The sequence below is a fragment of the Abramis brama genome (assembly GCF_963993115.1).
Source record: "Abramis brama genome assembly, chromosome: 3".
Classification (NCBI taxonomy): Eukaryota; Metazoa; Chordata; class Actinopteri; order Cypriniformes; family Leuciscidae; genus Abramis; species Abramis brama.
In genome coordinates this window covers 53,030,596-53,051,503 of record NC_139965.1, presented here as the reverse complement: position 1 = coordinate 53,051,503, position 20,908 = coordinate 53,030,596, and the positions used below count along the sequence as shown (strand labels likewise).

Here is a 20,908-nt window from a genome sequence, read left to right as displayed (position 1 = left end):
TACAGTGAAAAAACGTAAATTGACATTCCCACAAATCCCTGTGTGACACATTTGATGTATTTTTGTTGAAATAACTGTTTCGTCATAGTTTTCTTAGTTTTTTTATAATCAGTTATGTACATTAGGGTTTTATGTTACATTTAATGTTGTTAAATTAATGTTTATTGCATTTTTAAAATTTAATGTGTGTTATGATGATGGTGTTTAATGTTTGTGTGAATTACACTGTGCTCCTTCTATATATATTAGTGTTAACTTTCTTGTGGAAGAACTACTTGTGATGAGCTTTGATTAATCGACTCTCATTACTGCTGTGATTGTTGGTTGTCATTGTATTACTGTGGAACAATACAGATATTAATACTTCAATAGATTGGTAATTTAACATTATATCAGATAATGAAATACGGTTTATTACTGTAAATTTTAAGTTAAATCTGTAAAACCTAAAATGTTGCTACCGTATTTTTTACGGGAAATTTCTGGTAACCACAGCTGCCAGTTTTTTTCGTAAATTTAACAGATTTTTTTTTACAGTGTATAGAAGCACGCAACATCCGGTAGGTGAAGCTTGCTCGCCCTCATTGGCTATCGCGGGTATCACGTCAGAGGCAGCCCGATCAAGAGTCATAAATATAAAACGTGTTTGATATTTGCAATTTGGGATCGTGGAGGCTCTGATGCGATCGGGAGCAGTAAAATAATCGTAATGACTCCACACAATCGAGTTTTTTTTGGACAAAAAGTCGGTTACGACAAGCCTCAAATCGGGCCACACGCCCCAGATCGTTGGGGGGTGCAAATCGGGCTCAAAATCGGCCATAGAAGCCCTGTGTGTTCAGTCATTCTTTGTGAAGTCTTGCTACATGTGTCACACTGCATTTCTGAGCACTATTTCTGGTTTCCCGTGTCATGATTTTTGATCTTCTGCCTGGTTTTCCGGATTTTCCCGTTTGCCTATGTTTTCTGACCTTTTGTTATCTGGATTGTTTGGCTTATGGTTTTGATCATTTGCCTGTTTTGTGGACAGACTGTGCTTTTGATCTGGTCAGTTTGTGGTTTATAGTGTACTACAAACATATTACAGCTTATCTTAAAAGATTGCACCTCTCCTAAACACCTGAGTTGAAGCAGAAACCCAGCTAACAAAAATATATTCTAAGAACGTTTTGCTAACGTTCCCATTAAGGTTATGAAATCGTTATTTCTGAATGTTCAAAACGTCCTGTTTTTTTTCTTCTGTTTTTTTTTTTTTTTCTTTTTAAACTGAAAACTTTAAATGTTTTCTTTTTCTTTCTCTTGGTTATACAAATGTTAAGGGAACATTCCATTTTATAAGTTTGGAAACCTATAGGAACGAATGTTTCTGGAGGGCGGGGTAGGTGGGGGGAGAAACATTCCATGAATGAACGTATTTGAGCTAACATTTTGAGAACATGTTCAAAGACCAGATAACTTTGAACAAACGTTCTATTAATGTTACTGGAAGAATGTTCATTCAAAACTTTGAGAGAACCTTGCCAGAATGTTCTGAGAAAGTTCCAGTTACATTGATGCCAATCAAACCAAAAGAGAATACTCGTCCTGGAAAAAGTGTGTGCATGTTCAGGCCAGCTGCCTGTTTCTGAGACTATGTTGTTGTCATGAATATGCTTGTGTATTTTCGTCCCTCATTAAAGAAGCTTTGTGATAGTGTTTGGAAGAACACACGTTTGGCTGACCCTGGGATTGTAGCATGGGTTTAAACACAGCTGCTGCACTACGTCTTCTTCTGAAAATATGCAGTGTAACTACAAGCCTTTCAACATGATGTCATACAATAAATCGCACTAGTATTTCATTGTTATAATGTTCAACCCTGTGTTGAAGTCTAGCCTATTCAAAAATTAATTGATATGGATATTTTTTCATAGTTCATAATTTTGAATGCCTCCTTGCATGTAATAACTAATGTGTGACTACTGGAAAAATAAAGTTTGGCAGAAAAATATGTCATAATGGCTTCTCAAAAGTGTGTCCTGCGCGAGTAGATGCGCTAATTGTAGCCTACAGCACACAAGTACGCTCTCTTGTGGTCATACAGTAGAATTGAAATTTATTTTCAATTAGGCCTATAAAGACCTTTTTCTAGGTCTATCTATGATAAAGACCCATTAATACTATGGAACAAAAAATATTATAAATGTGTTACATTACATTATTTTTTTTTCTATTCTCTGTAGTACTGTACTGTTATTATTTTTATATATTTTTTATATTTATATTCTACATTAATATTTTGTTTATTTATCCATTTAAATCAAATGCATTTGTTTATTTAGTTAATTAGTTGAATCTTCTTTATGAATTTTTTTTAATTTATTATTATGTTTACACTGCTTTTCTCTAAACCTTTACACAGACGTTTCCACTTGTCGTGTGGCCCAAGTTTGAAAACCCCTGATTTAGGGTATTTATTTAGGGTATTTTATTTAATTTTTTTGTGAATCACTATAGTTTTTCATGTCTGTGTGATAACAAGCAAATCTTTCTGTCTCTAAAATCACACCAAAAAACAAATTAGTAAAACAATGCAGTGAATATTACGTCTGCTCACGCTGAACAGGGGAAAAAAATGATTTCAGACCGTATATGGACATGTTTAAGAACGATTACGTGCCTGTGGGCGTGTCTGGAGAAACTAACATCGAAGAAGTACGGGAAGAGCATGTTATTTATGATACTTCATTAAATAATTTAGTCTCATGATAAAAGTCTAGTAATTGAATAATTTTTTTTGTATAAATTAAGTTCATTACGGTTAAGTGCTTGTTACTGCAGATTTCGTAAGTGTTTATCTTTCACCCGTGACACCCTTTCAGTTGTGTGTTGGTCTGGTCGAGGCTTGCGGAAGCGACAGTGAAATCCGGAAGTTTGGGCGGTGGTTGAAACTAAGCAGCTGTCGATCTCGGGTGTTCGGTGAGAAGCTTATTTTTCTTTCTTTAAATTTTTTTGATCTGTAGTTACCGTTCGCAAAGATTGTTTATAACATTTCATTTTAAAAGTCTATGTATTTTCATAACGTTCAACACAACCTATACGAGCAGGGAGATTAAACGAGCCACCGTGTGTTCTGTTGCTGACGGTTCGGATTAAAAATCTAGAAACATATTGCCTATAAAATGTTATCCACTAGACGTATAAGATGGCTTTACATCGGGAAATATGTAACGTTAATCTATTACTAAAGTGCATTTACTTGCTTCCTGTCTCATGTTATGGTTACTTTGACCTTGTCATCGAAATTAGGCTAAAATAGTTTTGAGCATCGCTGTAAATAGTGGATCTGTATTCGGTAACTAATGTGCTATAAATAAATCAAATGGGTCACAAATGTAGGCTATGATGATGATGATGATGATACAGAAGACTCCCGGCCTCCTCCCGCACTCTTTAATTCGACGTTGTTTTCGTTGTCCTTTGAAATAAAGTTTGTTTAAGCAGTAATTGTAACTTGCCTGTTTTGTTTTTACATTTTTCTCAACGTTTAGCTTTTAGGTCCCAGTATAAGGAAAGTCTAAAGTAGATTTTGTTATGCAGTGGACTTGCCTCAGCACGCCAACAAAATATGTAGGCATTTTAGAAGATACCATCTTAGTGTTTATAGCATCTATAAGGAAGAGTTACTATATTATATGTTATATCATTAGTAAAAGACAAGTTTGCTTTTACTTTTTTGAATGCACAATTCTTTTTGCAGAAGAATCAAGTGGGGATGTGTTTGGGGATGTGTGTGATATGTCTTTTGTCTTTTTTAAACTTGTAGGTAAAGCCAAATACAGCCAAAATGTCGAGCAAACGTGCAAAGGCAAAGATAACCAAGAAGCGCCCTCAGCGCGCGACTTCCAATGTCTTCGCTATGTTCGATCAGTCACAGATTCAGGAATTTAAGGAAGCATTCAACATGATCGACCAGAACCGGGATGGTTTTGTCGATAAGGAGGATCTTCATGACATGCTTGCTTCTCTTGGTAAGATTTTATAGCATTGAGGACCACTATCCATGCTCTTTAAAGTCCCCTGATGGGTTACAATTCTTGCTGTTGTTTCATTAACCATTTTAATGTTTTCAGTTTAATCATATATTCTCCAGAATGCAGATGTGAGAGGAACTGATGACATTTGGAAGATAAAATATGTCGGATATATACGTGCATAGCACAGTTCTCTTATTAATGACTGTTGAAGGATTGATCCAGATTACAAAACATCTCAAAGGAATAGTTCACCCAAAAATGAAAATGATCTCATCATTTACTCGCCCTCAAGCCATCCAATGTGTATATGACTTAATTCTTTCAGCCGAACATAATCTGAGTTGTGTTAAATCAATATCCTGGCTCTTCCCAGCTTTGTAATAGCATTGAATAGTGTCCAAGTTTTTGAAGCTTCAAAAAGCACATCCACCCACATAAAAGTAATTCAAACGACTCCAATCTATTCTGAAGCGAAGCAATGAGTTTTTGAAAGAAAAATATCCATATTTAAAACGTATAAACTATATTCACTGGCTTCCGGCAATGGCCGTACGTTCATCGAGAGAGATCACGAGAGAATAGAGTTCAGGTGGAAGAGTGACCTCTGACCTGACAATAATTTCATTTGTCGATACCAGTGCCAGATACCAAGTCTGATACCACAGTGGAAAATATCCTATTAATAATTTATATGTTACTATAAATAATACATTTAAGCAACAACATCTACCCTTCAAGCAACTAAAGTTTTTTTATTTTTTAATTTTTTTTTATCTAGTAATAACTGTCAGTAATAAAATTAAGAAACACATTATAGGCAACTGAACAATTAAAAACAATAAAGCAAGTACTGTTTTACTAAAGTACTGTTTTTTCATGTATCTGATAGCAGTATCTATTAATAGATATATTCAAGTAAATATTCAGAAAGTGGTTTAAAAATCCAATTGTGTGAGCCATTCAATATATTTTTTTTTAATGTCAGTATAGTGAGACCAGCTGGATAAATAATGTTTTGCATATGAATAGATGGTTAAATGTATTATATGACGTAATTGCAGTTGTGGAACTTTGGATGACGCCAGCAGATGTAAGGTTTTTAACCGTAGTTTTTGTTGGATTGCTGTCGTTGTTGACTTTTTATTTCTATTTGTGTGAATAAACGAAACCGTCGTATTATACCATCTCATCATCGGAGCACTATTAAACTCACTGCAATGACATCTAAATGCAGTGGCATGGAAACCACACTTTAGATATAATATAAAACTGCTTAATATAACATTACAAACTACTCGTAGGGCCTGGCAATATGACTAAAATCTTGTATAATTATATGTGTGTGTGTGTATATAAGCGTGAATTTACATAAATGTTGTATCTAAAAAGCCAAAAAAGTAATTTTGTGGACTGAGTAGTTTCACAGCCTAATATAATGAATGTGTTTATCACTGTCTTTCAGGGAAGAACCCAACAGATGATTATTTGGAGGCCATGATGACAGAAGCTCCCGGGCCTATAAACTTCACTATGTTCCTCACTATGTTTGGAGAGAAGCTTAACGGCACAGATCCAGAGGAAGTCATTCGCAATGCGTTTGCCTGCTTTGACGAGGAAGGAACAGGTAAAATGATCTCATCAAATGATGCAACACAACTTCTGCTACAACTGTGTTCTGCATCACTGAATCCCTTTAGAATGAATTGCTAAATATTGCAGCTGGCTCCTGCACTCAGAAAGAAATAATAATTAAAGATGTATGCATTTGAATTGAACATGAACATGTGATGGTTTATTATTAACTATTTTTACGCACATTTGATTGTTTAAATCATAAAATAGTTTTCAAAATGCATTTAAATTTCATGAATCCACATAAATTGCTAATTTTAAATAAAAATCACATTTATTGAGTTAAAAAGTATGAACATGGTTAAAATATGACTAGCTGTGGAACAAGCAATATTCAGTTAGTTAGAATGTATGAGATTGAAACAAATTGGAATTATTGATGATAAATGTATAAACTGGGTGACTGTGCATTTAAAAGCATTGTTTATAAGTACTATTTGTAGAAATCTTACCCGTTTAATTTCTGAATGACAGACAAATATGCATCACATTTAAGCCTGCTTTCACAGACAGGGCTTAGATTAAGCCAGGATTAGGTTTTAGTTCAATTGGGACATTTAAGTAGCTTTTATAAACGTGCCGTTTTTATAAAACATTACTGCTGTGCATCCTGAGACAAAACAATGACACTGATGTATTTTAAGATATGACAGTGCAAGTTGATTTCAATTTAAACAGCGCAAATATGTATTTTAGTCTGAGTCTAGGCTTAAGCCTTATCTGTGAAAGCGGGGGTAAGATTATTAAGGCCCCGATATACTTCAAGCGAAATCACAGAATTAACTGATGTGATGTAATTTCAAACAAAATCAGGCAGAAACAGAAGTTCGCTTTCCAGAAAAGTTTGCTCCGGCTGCTAAACGCCTTCATGCTCCCATTGGTCCGTGGCGATAATATATTAGGTAGATGTGCGCCGCCACCTTTCACGTGAAAATCTTTTCTGGCTCATGTGGCCTGTGCAGTCGGTCGAGGTCAGACGTCACTGGAGAGCAGCTTTATGATGAAACGAGACACTGACGCTGTTTATCATGTTTAATATGGTAAAACTGCTTGATTTTAAGCTATCTAGTGCAGTGGTTCCCAAACCTGTCCTGGAGTACCCCCAACACTGCACGTTTTCTTTGTCTCCCTAATCAAACACACCTGATTCAACTCATCAGCTCATCATCACATGGGTTAATGAGTTGAATCAGGTGTGTTTGATTAGGGATATAAAGAAAACGTGCAGTGTTGGGGGTACTCCAGGACAGGTTTGGGAACCACTGATCTAGTGTATAAAGTGATTTATTAATAAACGTGATGTGATTTCACTGGAGTGCTGCAGAGCTCCAGCAAACATAAACTCTGTATGATCATATGCTTTTCTAATGCTTTATTAAAATGTCTGCCATGTTGTGTGTATCTTTTATTAATTATTCATCTAAGAGTCGCTCTCAGCAGGGCGGGCGGCGTCAGATGTTTGATAAGATAACAGCATATCGCTGCTCCTTTGTTTTACCTCTAAACGTTGAATGAATAAGAACTTTGTAGTGAGTATTTTGAGGCCTTTAGTTTGTTTGTGTTAACTGTACTCTAGATTGATGGAAGTTTTATATGCAATTCAGATACTACTCAAAATCTGTTTGAGTGTGAAGAGTTCTGCTCAGTTTCTCTCCCAAATGGCATAACTAAAATATTAAAACACTGAAGAAAGAAAATCACACTTAGACTTTCCAAATCACAAGATTGTCTCTGGACCAAGAGGATCATTTGATTCTTTCTTTCTTTTTCTCCCCGTAGGCTTCATTCCGGAGGACTATCTGAGAGAACTTCTGACCACTATGGGCGATCGATTCACAGATGAAGAAGTCGACGAGCTCTTCAGAGAAGCGCCAATCGATAAAAAGAGCAACTTCAACTACGTGGAGTTCACCCGTATTCTTAAACATGGAGCCAAAGACAAGGACGATTAAAAAAGCAAACAAAAAAAACCCCTGCATCCGTTTTAAAAATCCCTTTTAGGCTAGAGAAATCCCGTGCTGTCCCCTTGAGAATCCAACTTTAACTCTGGAAATTAAGTGTTCACTCTTCACCACTCACTAGACCTCATATTTTGAACGGGTTATGATACGGTATCACAGTTAAAGTCATGTCACTCTAATACTGAAATCCTCATGGTTTGGGCTATCAAAATCACTTCGGTGTTGAGGTGTTTAAATGTTGTTTTTCTTGCGTTAGCATGCCAGTGTTTTTGTTTTTAGGTGTATGCCAACTGGAACAAATTCCACTTTATTCATCACACCTTACTGTTAATTGGGGAAGTGTTTTGTAAGTATAGGGCTCTCATGGATCATGTTTTCGTATATTTTGTCCATGTCTAAGGTTTTTTTTAACAGTGTAACTTTGTAGTTACATCTAGCTAGTCGCACAGGTAAGTTATCTCAGACCTCTAAGACAGTCTTGTTTTTGTTTAATCAGACAGTGAAAAATGTGAACATGTTGGTGTATTTAGATGCATTTGATCTCGTTTGATTTCATTGCCTAACTGAGTTTTTACATCTGATAATAAGTATTTTGAATAAATCTCTCATATTAAAACATTTTGATGTGTATTTTTTTTGTTAACTGTTTTTGATGTAATTATGAATACAGTCATAATTGCAGTGCTAATGAGTTTTATAATTCTGTTCAGACAATTAGCTTAGCTTGTTGGCTTGTTGCGAAGAATAAACTGCTGTACAATGTCACTGTTTAGCCTCTTTTCATGTGCAGTTGCATTAGCATTTTCACATAATCTGAGAGTGTAAACTTTGATTTGAAGCAAAAAGTATAAAAAAAAAAAATCAGACCAAAACATATAGGTAGAAGACTGTATCTAACTTTATGAAGCACAGCAAATCAGTTGACTTATGCATTGTTATTTTTAGTGTTTCATTATGCATTTGCAAATATGGTGCAGTGTTTAGATGCATTCATCTGCAATCATTATTCTGGAGTTAACTGAGTTTTATTAGCACACACACATATATATATATATATATATATATAAATTAAGTGGGCATACCTATTACAATTCACAACAATATTATTTTGAACTAGCCCATAAATATGATAAAATATTTTATTCTGCCAAAATAATGAGGCAAGAAAGAGAGCTGGTATCCGGGCATGTTGAGGTCACCATATATAAATGGTAACTCGCATGACTGGATCGTTCCAATCAATTTGAGAAGCCTGATATTTTGATATATTTACCCCTAGTGGTTTTGCAAAGGAAACAGTAGGTGGCGGTAAGTGAACGCACGAATGCGTTCAAATAAGAAGAAGAAGAAGAAGAAAACAATTCCGCTTACTTATGGTTAAAATTAGCCGGTAAGAGCTCAAACGCATATGAACTTATGTCCTTTTGTTTAAGAAACATACACAACTGGCTGAGTCAAAACACGTTTTTCATGTGTTTCTTTGAAATACCGGAGAAATAGCTCGCACGTGGTCTTTATTTACTGTTCGAGACCCTTGCTTCCTGTTGATTTCTATCTAACGTTAACGTTACGGTAGTTGTTTTTGAACACAGGAACGCGCGTACTGTCATTTTTTATTACATGGCAATATGGAAGACTGTAGGACTGATTTACTTATAGTTGTTTTACAACTAACTTAATACTAACGTATTTTTATGTTTCCCCACATGAGACACGATGTCAGTTTTCCCTCAGCTTTCAATGAAGTCAGAAGTGCGAGAACATCTTTGCAATGTTTATACAAGGAAAGAGGTTAGCAGTTTAACTCAAATTCATGTTAATTGACCTTTAAGGTCAAGCAAATTGGTGTTGTTGTTTTCCCAAATGAGTTATATGGAAATGTTGGTTACACTTTATTTTATGATGACGTTCTTACAGTGTAATTACACAAACAAGTACTGAGTAATATTAATTAACCACAATACATGTAACGTTACTTACTGTAGGGTTAGGGTTCGGTTTATGGTCAGTTGCTTGCAATTATGCGTAATTTACTATTATTACTATAGTAAATACATGTGTCCGTCACCTAGAATAAAGTGTTATCGAAATGTTCTTCCTTATGACGGGCAAAGTTTACAATATGCCATTTAAAAAGACAGTGACATGTCTGTTCTCATATCTTTTTTTAGGTGGTGTCTGAGCTTGATAAAGATGAGGTGTTTGAAGCTCTGCTGTCCTGTCTGTCTCATCCACCCTTGTTCACCTGTCTGAGAGCCAGCACACACCTGCATCCACTACAGGAGATTCAGCATAGACTGGAGCAACATTTAGAACAGGTCTGTGTGTGTTCGTATGCACACACACAGACAGTGTTGGGAAGGGTACTGGAAATGTAATAGGTTACAGATTACCAGCAGCTACCCTATTTAAAACCTTATAAGTAGTGTAACTATTTCAATTACTTTATTAAAGTAATGTAACTGATTACATTGGATTACTTTTTCATTACTTTTCTAACTTCCAGCGCTGGAACGCATTTTTATCACTTGCCATGGTGGCAACTTTCAGACAGGTCTTAGCCTAAAGCTTTCAGTGGCAATGTGGATTGATGTAATTGGCAGATGTGGTGCTGCAAATTCAAATAGCATCGCTTTACTAAACGGCCTTTAAATGGCTGGAGGCATCGTGCACATCAAAAACAGGCAAAGCAACAAATTAATATTATTCAACATATCCTAGCTTTTTACAGAAAATATTCAGATGTAACACCCTTTGTAATCGTTAACATTTTCATAAGTAACTGTGATTTAATTACACATTTTTTCTCAGTAACTGATTACAGTTACATTTATTTTGTAATTAAATTATGTAACTCCGTCACATGTAACTAGTTACTCCCCAACACTGAATACAGATGTTGTCTTACTATGGAAGCTTGTATTTGCGCCTTTTTAAATCAATTCTGAGAAAAAAAGTCAGAATTGCTAGGTATAAACTCGCAATTATGAGAAGAAATGTCTGAATTGTGAGATATAAAGTCGCAATTACCTTTTTTTTTTTGTTATTTTGTTGTGAAAAAAGATTAATTGTCAGATGTAAACTCAGAATTCGGAGGATAAAAAGTCAAAATTGTGAGATGTAAACTCGCAACTTTGAGGAAAACAGTCTGGATTGCAAGATATAAACTCGCAGTTATGAAAAAAAGCAATTCTTACTTTTTTTTCATTGAATTGTGATATATTGTGAATAAACTCACAAAAAGTCAGAATTGTGAGATACTATCACAGCTAAAAAGAGCCCTATCCTATAAGTTAATCCTTTTTTTTATTAGTCAACCAAATAAAATAAAACATGCTAATAAAGATTAAATATTTTATTTGTTTACCAGCACGTCATATGACCATTAACTGACATCAGAGAACCATGAACATGCAAATATTTAAATATCTAAAAATCATTTTGGTTGGTTAAAAGTAATTACATTAAGTAACAAAGTTACATATGAATACTTTTTGGGGTCACTGTATGGTGCTGTGAATCAATCCGTGTAACTTTAAACATGAGTTTAAAGTGAAGTGTTGATTGCAATGTATGTTGAAATATATTTGATTCTGAATGATTTTCAGGACCTTTTTTTTAATGATCTCAACGTCATGTCTCTTTGCAGCAGAAAAGAGCTCCAGCTGTTTACACTCACCCACAGCTTCCAGATGTTCTGCTGCTTCCAGTCCACGGTCCGAGGTATGCTGAGAATGTAGTGGAATATTAGAAAATGCTTGTATTATCTGTCTTACTCTTATTGTTTTTAAAATAGAAGTTGTATTTAAGGTCTAAGATGATGATGAACTGATCATTGGCATGACATTTTTTCTCTCAGAAGCTTGAGAGGCTATTCACACAGAACGTGTTAAAAACATGAGATACAGGTCAATTGAATGAAAAAAGCAAGGTGTAGAGATGCGTTTGAACTTATTTTAACTTGAGCTCCTTGTTTTTAGAATGTTGTGTCATGCGTGAGACACTGCAAAAGACTCAAACAGTCAAACTTGTCCATGTAGCACGTGTTTAAATAGAAAAACAATGGAAAAGTAGTTTGGTGGAATGGAAAAACACATTCTGTGTGAACGGCCCCTAACTAACTATAGTGTCTCTTCATTTATTTGCATGTTTCTGTCAACCTTGTTCTGCAGGCATGTGGATTTGCTGGCCGCTGAAGTTATAGTTGGCGCTCAGTGTGGCAATGCTGTGCTTCGAGGTGCTCATGTATTCACGCCTGGCATCCTCAGCACGCCAAAGTGTGAGCAGCACATACACATCACTTTGCATCTTTGTAATGTACTTAGTATTATTGGTAACACTATAATAAATAAGGTTGCATTTGTTAACATGAGTTAATGCATTAACTAACTTGAACTAAAATATTCAGGGGCTGGAAACTGAAACCTTTTAGACCACAATAATTTATTAGTATGGTGTAGGGCCTCTTTTGCGGTCAATACAGCATCAAGTTGTCTTGGGAATGACAGAGACAAGTCCTGCACAGTGGCCAGAGGGATTTTGAGCCATTCCTCTTCCAGAACAGTGGCCAGGTCACTATGTGATGCTGGTGGAGGAAAACATTTTCTGATTTGCTCCTCCAAAATACTCTAAAGTGGCTCAAACATATTTAGATCTGGTGTAGATTTTAGTTGGCAAGTTGCTTGAAAGCAATTATGCTTGCTTAATATTAATAAAGGGCATTTTTTTTGTTTTTATGCTTTGTCCACTTTATCAACATAGCACTGGTTATTATTTTTTGATTATGACAACTAGTTGTCCAGTCCGTTTCCATTCACACAGACCAAGTTTTCCCAGAATGCAGTTGTGAGTCCTGAAAATTTACGGATGTGAGTTTGGTTGAATGCGGTTGTCATCCTGTAAATAACTTAAGTATTAAGGACTCAAATACAGGACTTACAACTGCATTCTGCGGCTGTGTGAACGTGGCCTAAGTATCAATACTAGCTTCTTTTAATAAATAATTAATAATCTAGTGTGATCCGCCCGTTTGTTCCCAATTTTTGGAGGGCCATAGGATTTTTTAGTTTGGGAACACCTAAATTTTGATTGAGTAAAATGTTAATGTGTTTACCTTGTTGCATCCATCTGTCTGCCTTTGTGTGTTTCTCAGACATGAAAGTGGGTGACATGGTGTCTGTGTTCTCTGATGTTGAGGGGAAGTGCACACGTGGAGCCAAAGAGTTCAAGGGCAAGAAGGTATTTCTGGGTAATGGAATTTCTGAGGTGGATCGCTCAGAATTATTCTGCTCAGATGGACCTGTCAAGTGAGTCAACTTCTCTTTTTACCCTGTTGAAAGCCAGTTCGCTTTAACATGTGGATGTGTGTTTCTGTCACTCAGGGGTGTTGCGATTAGAATGACAGAGCCTCTCTATCAAAGTCCTTCCTTTGATGGTGTTCTTACAGATGAGGTCTTTCTCCAGGTACTCTTCATGTTTCTGTGTCTCAGATAACTGCCATTCCTTGCGTCCATTACCATTATTAACAAATTATATATACACTATATGGACAAAAGTATTGGGACACAACTCTTAATTAATGAATTCAGGATTTTCATTCAGACCCATTGCCACAGGTGTATAAAATCAAACACATAGCCATGAAATCTGCATTTACAAACATGTGTTAAAAAAATGTTCTGAAGAGCTCAGTGAATTCAACTGTGGTACTGTGATAGGATGCCACCTTTGCAATTAGTCAGTTCATGAAATTTCATCCCTGCTAGATATTCCACAGTCAGCTGTAAGTGGTATAATTGGAAAGTGGAAGTATTTAGGGACAGCAGCAACTCAGCCAAGAAGTGAAAGACCACGTAAAGTCACAGAGCAGGGTCAGTAAGTGCTGAGGCGCATGGTGTGTAAAAGTCACCAACGCTCTGCTGATTCCATAGCTGAAAAGTTCCAAACTTCCACTGGCATTAATATCACCACAAAAACTGTGCGGCGGGAGCTTCATGGAATGGGTTTTCGTGGCCGAGCAACTGCCTTACTTCCAGTGAAGGGTTCTAGCATACTTCCGCATACCAAGACATTTTGGACAATGCTATGCTTCCAACTTTGAGGGAACGGTTTGGGAAAGGCCTTTTTCTATTCCAGTTTGACTGTGCCCCAGTGCACAAAGCAAGATATATAAACACATGGTTGGATGAGTTTGGTGTGGAAGAACTTGACTGGTCCGCACAGACCCCTGACCTCAACCCCATCCAACACCTTTGGGATGAACTGGAATGGAGATTGCGAGCCAGATCTTCTTGTCCATCATCAGTGCCTGACCTCACCAATGCTCTACCAAAAATTCCCACAGAAACACTCCAAAATCTTGTGGATGGCCTTCCTAGAAGACTGGAAGCTGTTATACAGAAGCTGTAAAGGGGGGACCAACTCCATACAGCTGCCATACACTGTCTATGTATTTAGAATGTCATTTAATCATTAAAGTCCCTGTTGGTGTAATGGTCAGGTGTCCCAATACTTTTGTCCATTTATATTGTGTGTGAATATATATATAAATATAATATATATTAATGGTGTATATATATAATTGTGCATTGAATGATGTTAATAGAAACAAAGTGCATTCAGATCATTTTATGCACAGCTAGCCGTGGATTATCCGCTTACATCATGGTCATTTGCCAATATTGACCCGTTAAAGCTGTTATTCATGTTTGCTGCACATAATATGTGTAAAAATGATGGTTATTTTTGTCAGTTTCAGCTCATTAGATCTAGCATTCTGTCTGCTTTAAATCTGACAGAGAGATAGTGTATGAATGAATGAATGAATTGTAGCATTTATTACAATTAATTATTGAGAGAGAGATGCGTGTGTGAATTACTTGCGTCTTTACAGCATCTTTCTACTAATAGTGAAGAAATATAATGTAGCGATTCACTAGTGAAGCTCTTTTATTAATAAAAGTCGCGGGGCAGCGCTAAGTTCTGTGCTCCTGAATGTTTCTGTGTGTGCGCAGCGCGATCTCTGATCTCTGTGTGCGAGGGATATGTGTGTTGGTGTGTGTTTTAAATCACACCTTCCAGCCATGAATACATACAAATCGAGGTGTCTTTTGTGAATTGATGTGTTTGTATTTTTCATACAGAATCTGCCGTCAGTGGTCGTGGGTCATGTTTTAGGACCTCGTCCTGGAGAGCGAATCCTTGACATGTGTGCTGCTCCTGGAGGAAAGACGACACACATTGCTTCTCTTATGGGAAACCAGGCAAGTGTTTTTTAGATAAATGTAAAATAGTTAACATGAACTAACAGTGAACAATACTAAAGCATTTAATTGTCTTAGTCAGTGGCATAATCATTTTTAAAAACCAAGGTTGTATTTGTTAGCATTTGCTCATGCACTGTGAACTAACATGAACAAAAAAAAATTAACAATTAGATTTTTATTAACTAACGTTAACAAAGAGTAATAAATGCTTTACAAAAAATATATTGTTCATTGCTCATTGTTAGCTAATGCATTAACTTATGTTAACAAATAGGATCCTATTGTAAATCGTTACAACAAACTCATATATATTTGCTGTCTCTACAGGGTACTGTTGTGGCTTTGGACAAAATCCGATCCAAAATGGAAAAGATCATTCAGAATGCAAAGATGCTGAATTTGGACTGTATTAAAGCATATTGCTGTAACAGCATACATGCAGTGAGCTCCGACCCTGCTCAGGAAAACAGTGCTGGTAAGCCTCTATAGTCTAAAACCAGTGTTACAAAACATAATAATCACTCAATTATACACATTAATGAGTTAATTTCTTTCTTTCTGCTAATAGTGTAATATAACTACTAGAACTTTTTCACACATGGTGAATTATTGCAACACAGTTGCATTATGGGCTATTTACATGTTAATCATGCTTGTTATTTGAGAAAATACTTTATAAACATTACAGGTTCCTCTTATTTCCTATTATTATTATCACTTTGTTTTTAATCTATCTTTCACAGTGATTCATAATTACAATATATAATTACAATTATATACACCGGCAGTCAAAAGTTTTGAATATTTAAGATTTTTCTATGTTTTTGAAAGAAGTCTTTTATCCTCACCAAGGCTGCATTTATTTGACCAAAACAGCAAAAAACAGTAATATTGTGAATATTATTACAATTTAAAATAACTGTTTTCTATTTAAATATATTTTCAAACGTAATTTATTCCTGTGATGCAAAGCATCATTACTCCAGTATTCAGTGTCACATGATCCTTCAGAAATCATTCTAATATGCTGATTTAGTGATCAATAAACATTTCTGATTATTATATTTGTGATCAAATTAATGCAGCCTTGGTAAGCATAAGAGGCTTCTTTCGAAAACATTGAAAAAATCTTAATCATGCCAAACTTTTGACCATCGAGTGTATTATTTATAAAAAGCAGCTGAACATAATTTTTTTTTAAAACTTTTTGTAGACTTACTAATTTTTACTAAACTTACTAAACTTTGTGTATATTTGTTGATGGTCCCCCATATCCTGAGGAGAGTTTTGACCGGATATTATTAGACGCTCCCTGCAGTGGACTGGGTCAAAGGCCCAACATGACCTACAGCTGGAGTCTGAAAGAAGTCTGCTCCTACCAGCCTCTACAGAGAAAACTCCTCACTACGGTAACACTCATCCAGAACATGTTGTCTTGTCACCGTGGTTTCCATGCTGCTTATTTAAAACAGTTTAAAATGCTGTGTGACAAGTAGTGTGCGCTTATTTTTGTCACGCGCTCCATAAGCAAGTCCACGGAAACTGAGACACACAATGTTTTTTGAATGTCTTGATCTATTATCTGCATGACCAAAAATGACAAAGTATTTTAAGTTCTTTCCGCAGGCGCCACACACACACACACACACACACACACACACACACACACACACACACAATATCAAAATACAGTCAACCAAACATAGTTTATTGTATATGTTATATAACAAGTTACTATGCTCGATACACTGCTCGTACAATCAGCGCCCGCCGCCCCACCAAACACATTGCCGGTTTCAGTTTTGCTTTAAATAAACTCATTTTGGCTTGATGTTTATATGTTATTTATAAAGAATGGCACTATTATTAGTGTGCTTTAGCTACTTATATTTTTCATTCTTTTTCTGTTCTGAATACAATTCAATATAAAGGATCTGTTTTGGAGTGAGGGGAACTAAAATAGCCTAGGTTATATGTTTATAATGTTTGTAAACATTTTGTTTTATTTACCGGTATTTTACATTATTTCTGAATGTTTTTTTCCCTCTCAAAAACTATTTTAACTGATAGTGTAGCGTGTTTCTTTGATTAACTTATTTAGCCGTTTAACTGATAGTATTAATCAGTCAAAAAAAAATTCCTATTGTCGGTTACTCAGTTAATTATGGTCGTCCCTAATTGACAGTGAAGGAAAAAACAGCTATTAAAATGTACTTAGTTATGCTACTTCTTGCTGTTGCCGTGTCTTTATCACCGCCATAAATTAAAGTCTCTGAAGTTAGGAACAGTATCATTATTATTCAGAGGCTAGTATAGTATTTATTATATTTTTCATGTTTGTTTTAGTAATTTTTTGTGCTTTTTATTTAGATATTTTTATTTAGCTGTGAATTATTTTTATTTTATTTTTATTCATTTTAGTACTTCAACCTTTTATTACTGCTAGTTGCCAAGGCAACATTTCCAGTTATCGTTTTAGTTTATTTACGGTTTACATTTAATATTTATATTTTATTTCAGCTTTATTTAAATTAATAAAACCGATTTGTGATAGGTTTAGGGAAGGATAACACTGTTTGGAGCCATCTATATCATTTTATTTAACTACCCATTGAACGTGTTTCTTTAAGTCAGTGAACAGAAGGTGGTGCTGTGTACTACATGTTACAGTGCAAGTCTTTTATAGCTTATAGACTGTGTCTGTTGCAGGCTGTACGTTTGTTAAAACAGGGAGGTGTTTTGGTGTATAGCACCTGTACCGTGACACTTGCGGAAAATGAAGAGCAGGTTGCCTGGGTTCTCAAGACATTCCCCTGTTTAACACTAGAACCACAGGTAAGAATGAAATACATTGCTAACACTACAAACGTTTTTTATAACCCAGAACTGTCAAAACAAATTGAGTAGTGAATACTTTTAAGTCTAGCTAAAACAGAACAAATACGAAGGGAAACAATGAAGTATATAATCTCATAATCAACCTCGTTTTATTTTTTCCTCTTTGGAAAGTCATGGAAATGGAGTTTTTTCTTTTTCTTTTGGACATTTTTTGTTATAAAATCCTGTTACCAATACCAGCGGCTTAATGGAAAGCCGTAACAGTGAGTGAAACCTTGTGTTGTCATCTCTTCCAGGTGCCTCATTTAGGATCTGAGGGGATGCAAGGAGCAGGTCTGTCATGTGACCAACGACGGTTACTACAGAGATTTCGCCCAGAATTAGCATGGAGAGGAGCTCGCTTCGCACAGTCCCCTGAGAGCTTTCTACAAAACGCCAACACTGATACTATTGGGTTTTTTATTGCCAAGTTTATAAAAAATGGTAAGAAGTTCACACAAGCTTAATACAGACCAACTGGCAGGGTTTTAATTAATATACACACCATTTATCATCTCTATAATGTTTTGTTTCCAAGGATTGTTTTCATTTTTTTTATGCAATGTTGTACATATTAGTAAATATTTGTACTGTATAACTGTATTAAATTAAAATAAATTAGTTAATTTATAAGACTGAAGAATGACTTGAACTATTTGTTTAAAGACAGACCATCTCCAAACATAAATGATTTTTGTGGACTTGGCCCATTAGCCATTTGTGTCATGTCATATAATACCTAGAAGTCACATAGAAGTAAATAATTATAAATAATAAATTAACTGGAGTTAAATAAAATTTTTTTTAAAAAAAATTCTGTCATCATTTACTCACCCTCATGCCATTCTAGTCTAGATGGGATGTACCCAAAAAGTGAAAGTGAGGAGCATTTATGGGTACAAGTCGGGAACCAGCCTACTTTACATATTTCAAGGGTGCTGAATCCCCAAAAAACTGGTACCCAAGCGAAATTGTGAGTTTTTGACCTTCTAATTTGCATATCTTGCTCAGTCGTTGGACCATTTTCCCCTAGTTTTTTTGTAAGTAGGCAATCAAGATGAGGAAATTAAGTTTCTAGATCGATAGTCAAGGGTCAGAGCAAAGATATAATGGAGGCTCACTGCCTTTTTTATGTATATATATATGCAAAATACCAACTTTTAAGGTGAAATTAAGCATTATTTGTGTCATTTTTTTAAGGCCGACATACATATTCAATCAATATCACTCTTAAATTTTCCCAGTGTATATATGATATGTGATGTATTCCATATTACATAATAACTAAGAAAAATATTCGCCGTATTCAAGCACCGAGAGCGCCCGCGCCTCCGAATCAGGTTCTCGAGCCCGCGGAATGCGGCAGTCGGAGCCCGGAGGCCATTCTGCCCCTAGCCGTACATGCGAAAGTGTGGGAAGCTATTCCAGGTGCGTCAGAATGGGTGCTGAGCACAGTAAGAGAGGGCTATTCATTGCAGTTCGCTCGCCGTCCCCCGCACTTTCGAGCGCGAACCGAGACGAGAGTGAATGGGGAAGTAGCACACCTACTTCGTGCAGGAATAGCGAAACTTCTGTGCAAAGGGGCCATAGAACCGGTACCCCCTTCTCTGAGCGAGTCAGGCTTTTACAGCCGTTACTTCCTCGTGCCCAAGAAGGACGGAGCTCTCAGACCTATTTTAGATCTGAGATATTTGAGCAAAGCTCTTATGAAAAGACCGTTCAAAATGCTCACAACCAGACAGATCCTCGTGCAGATTCGCCCGAGGGACTGGTTTATTTCCCCTCGATCTGAAAGACGCTTACTTTCAGATCCAGATAATACCCCGTCACAGGCCATTCTTGAGATTCGCCTTCGACGGTCGGGTATATCAGTACACCGTCCTGCCGTTCGCCTGTCTTTAGCACCCCGTACATTCACGAAGTGCATGGACACGGCTCTCGCTCCCCTGAGAGGTCAGGGCATGCGGATTTTGAACTATTTGGACGATTGGCTGATTCTAGCACAGTCAGAGGAAGAACTTATCTCTCACAAAACAGTGCTTCTCAGCCACCTGGAAAGCCTGGGTCTCACGGTCAACTGGACCAAGAGCTCATTACTGCCCAGTCAGTCAACCTCTTTTCTGGGTTTGGAACTGGACTCTGTGGCAATGACGGCCCGGCTGTCGACACAACGCGCGCGCCGTATCCGACGCCTGGCCGCGTCTTTCCAGTTGGGCAGCGCCGCACCTCTAAAAACATTTCAGAGGATGCTGGGTTGTATGGCATCAGCTGCAGCAGTGCTTCAGCTGGGTCTACTGCGTATGCACCCGCTACAACGCTGGTTAAACGCTTGAGTGCCTCACTGAGCCTGGGCGTCCGGCGGCATACGAATCAGAGTGACTCAGAGCTGCGTTTCAGCACTGAGACCCTGGTTAGCGGCCGACTGGTACCAGCGGAGAGTGACAATGGGAGCCGTCTCGCACCGAAAAGTTATCTCGACGGACGCATCCAACTTAGGTTGGGGCGCTATTTTCGAGGGCAAACCGGTCTTTGGCCTGTGGTCAGACCAGGAGAAATGCCTCCACATAAACTGTTTGGAGATGATAGCGGTCGAGAACTCGCTCAAGCGCTTCCTCCCACATATACGGGACCACCATGTGCTAGTCCGCTCGGACAACATGTCCGTGGTGTCCTACGTGAACCGACAGGGCGGTGTCAGATCCAGGAATCTCTGCAAACTGACAGAACGCCTTTTCGTGTGGGCTCAAAGCTCGTTGCGCTCGCTGGGAGCCGCGCACCTGCCGGGCCACCTGAATGTCGGCCCAGACAGACTGTCCAGAGACAACATTCCCCCAGGAGAATGGTCCCTGCACCCCCAGACAGTCCAGCTACTGTGGCGCCTGTTCGGCAGGTACCCAGAGCAATCTGGTACCCAGAGCTAGTTAGGCTGTCGCACTCAGCCCCATGGCCGATCCCGGTGAGGAAACGATCTCTCTCAAGCCGGTGGATCAATCTGGCATCCCCATCCAGAGTGCTGTCTCTGCATGCGTGGATAATCAACGGATACCCGTTGATTTGCCAGAAGGGGTCGTAAACACGATCACGCAGTCTAGATCTCCTTCCACGAGAAGGCTCTACACGTCTAAATCGTCAGTATTCTCTAAATGGTGCGCTACTA

At 37.2% G+C, this 20,908-nt stretch overlaps 2 protein-coding genes across 2 annotated transcripts; both read left to right on the top strand.

Moving 5' to 3' along the window:
- The first annotated feature begins 2,658 nt into the window (after window positions 1-2,658).
- myl12.1 (myosin, light chain 12-1) lies at window positions 2,659-8,227 on the top strand. Its single transcript, XM_084109409.1, has 5 exons — window positions 2,659-2,694; window positions 2,862-2,958; window positions 3,806-4,010; window positions 5,479-5,640; window positions 7,428-8,227. The coding sequence occupies exons 3-5, from the start codon at window positions 3,827-3,829 to the stop codon at window positions 7,598-7,600; spliced, it is 519 nt and encodes a 172-aa protein (XP_083965535.1). The 5' UTR covers window positions 2,659-2,694; window positions 2,862-2,958; window positions 3,806-3,826; the 3' UTR covers window positions 7,601-8,227.
- A 688-nt stretch (window positions 8,228-8,915) lies between these two features.
- On the top strand, window positions 8,916-18,394 carry nsun6 (NOP2/Sun RNA methyltransferase 6). Its single transcript, XM_084107683.1, has 12 exons — window positions 8,916-8,999; window positions 9,321-9,400; window positions 9,781-9,927; window positions 11,259-11,332; window positions 11,782-11,888; window positions 12,762-12,915; window positions 12,991-13,072; window positions 14,752-14,871; window positions 15,202-15,349; window positions 16,135-16,283; window positions 17,584-17,709; window positions 18,009-18,394. The coding sequence occupies exons 2-12, from the start codon at window positions 9,326-9,328 to the stop codon at window positions 18,216-18,218; spliced, it is 1,392 nt and encodes a 463-aa protein (XP_083963809.1). The 5' UTR covers window positions 8,916-8,999; window positions 9,321-9,325; the 3' UTR covers window positions 18,219-18,394.
- Window positions 18,395-20,908: the final 2,514 nt, after the last annotated feature.